The 1,830-nt window shown below is 35.6% G+C and overlaps 1 protein-coding gene across 1 annotated transcript; it reads right to left on the reverse strand.

Moving 5' to 3' along the window:
• Positions 1-223: 223 nt before the first annotated feature.
• On the reverse strand, positions 224-1,573 carry LOC119191664 (serine/threonine-protein kinase BRSK2-like; the record flags this gene model as incomplete). Its single annotated transcript, XM_037445551.1, has 3 exons — positions 224-374; positions 949-1,089; positions 1,488-1,573. Coding segments are annotated over 3 exons (378 nt in total), but the record flags the coding sequence as incomplete, so codon positions are not given.
• Between the last annotated feature and the right edge of the window lie 257 nt (positions 1,574-1,830).

Here is a 1,830-nt window from a genome sequence, read left to right on the forward strand (position 1 = left end):
AAAATACTACTGGTACTCAATAGTTGCGTGCGCGTCGTCAATCAGTAAAATACAACTAAAGTAAACAATAATAGTTATCTGCTGTTCCTTTCGCACATCTCCAAAACTGTCGTAATTGGTGAAATATGAGACAGGGGCGTGTCTAAATATCTCGGGACATTAGACCGGTCAAGCAAAATGTGTTTGGAAGTGTACTAGCACCAACTTGTCCGATTGTACATACCCTAATGACTTCTGGGCAAGCGTAATGTGGACTCCCGCAAGAGGTCTCGAGCAGTGAGCCCGCAGGTTGAAGGGAGGCCATGCCGAAATCTGCTATTTTTATATTATTCCTCTCGTCTAACAACAGATTTTCTGGCTTGAGGTCTCTGTGGCTGAAAGGAAAAAAAGTATTTAATTAAAATAACAATAGTACAGCCATTGGTCATTCATTATAGAGTATAAGTTATGGACATTGGCTAATTATAAAGACTTTCCGGTTATATAAGAACTTTTTATAAGTATAGGAACATCAGCTGCGGATGATGATGATGACTTTACAAGCGGACGAAGCCGCGAGCAACACCTAGTTAAAAATATTTTATTTAGTCCTAGCGTAGGATTCGAACTTATAGGGATCCTAGTGTGCCTTTCGATTCTTGAACACTTCGCTCAGAATGCGTGCAAATTTCTTTACCAATTGCAGTTTTGTATAAATTTTTTCCGTTACTTTTAAGATTTAATTTTATTCGTATAACAATGCCATCTTTTGGGCATTCACGTAGCCATCTGACCAAATTACACGATTTACAGTTTATAACTATTTCCGTTAGATGTCAGTTAAAAATAAAAATAATAATAATGTTGAATAGTTTTTAAATTGTTACCAAAAGTCCACCAGGATAGTGTTACCTGACATTAATGATGTTAAACAATACAAATACTATTGGAATATAAACAAAATCTTACCAAATAGAATGACTATGGCAAAAGTCCAAAGCGGATATGATTTGCCTAAAGAAACGTCTCGCTTCTTTAGGAGTTAGTCGACCTTTCTTTACTAAGTAATCGAAGAGTTCTCCACCACTCACGTGTTCAAGTACTAAATACCTGAAAATAAAAATATTGTTAAAGAGCCATCTAGTAGCACAAGGAGAAAACTAAATAATTGGAAAAAAATAGGGACAAAAAGAAACACAAACAATCATGCTTTTGTCCCCGAAAGAATAGGCCGAGGTGTAACTAGGGCATTCAAGTTTTGTCAAGTATATTCTGTCCCATGACATGGTAGAAGGCGAGCCTATCGTCATTTGAGGCACAAATTTTAGACTCTAGGCTGCTAGTAAGCAGAAAAATCCAAATATTACTGTGCATGAACTGGTATTCGAACCCAGGATCTCAGAGTAGTCGTCGTACCGCGCACGCAATGCAACTATCGCCACCGAAGCGGTGAATGGCTAGGTACAACTTTAAAAAATTACTGTAGTGATAATGGTGTTCATACTTACAAATATTTTTTATTTTCATACACATCGGACAGTCCGAGCACGTGTGGGTGTTCTATCAGTTTCATGATAGCTATCTCCCGTTCCACCTGAAAATATTACGATCAAAATATTTCATTATTATTGTTTGTTGTTTTTATGGGATTCAAAATAATGAAATGGATATTCAATAATTATCATAGTTCCTTATTCATAGGTTTCTAAAGAAATCAAGTAAATAAATCGTTATAATTTATTATTTTCTATACGACATCTATCGTTAGTATGACAAATTAAAATATGTAATATTTCGCGCTATTTGACGGTAGATGGTACTATAAATAGAAATTAACATATGTCGATGGAA

The sequence above is a fragment of the Manduca sexta genome, unplaced genomic scaffold (assembly GCF_014839805.1).
Source record: "Manduca sexta isolate Smith_Timp_Sample1 unplaced genomic scaffold, JHU_Msex_v1.0 HiC_scaffold_1774, whole genome shotgun sequence".
NCBI lineage: Eukaryota > Metazoa > Arthropoda > Insecta > Lepidoptera > Sphingidae > Manduca > Manduca sexta.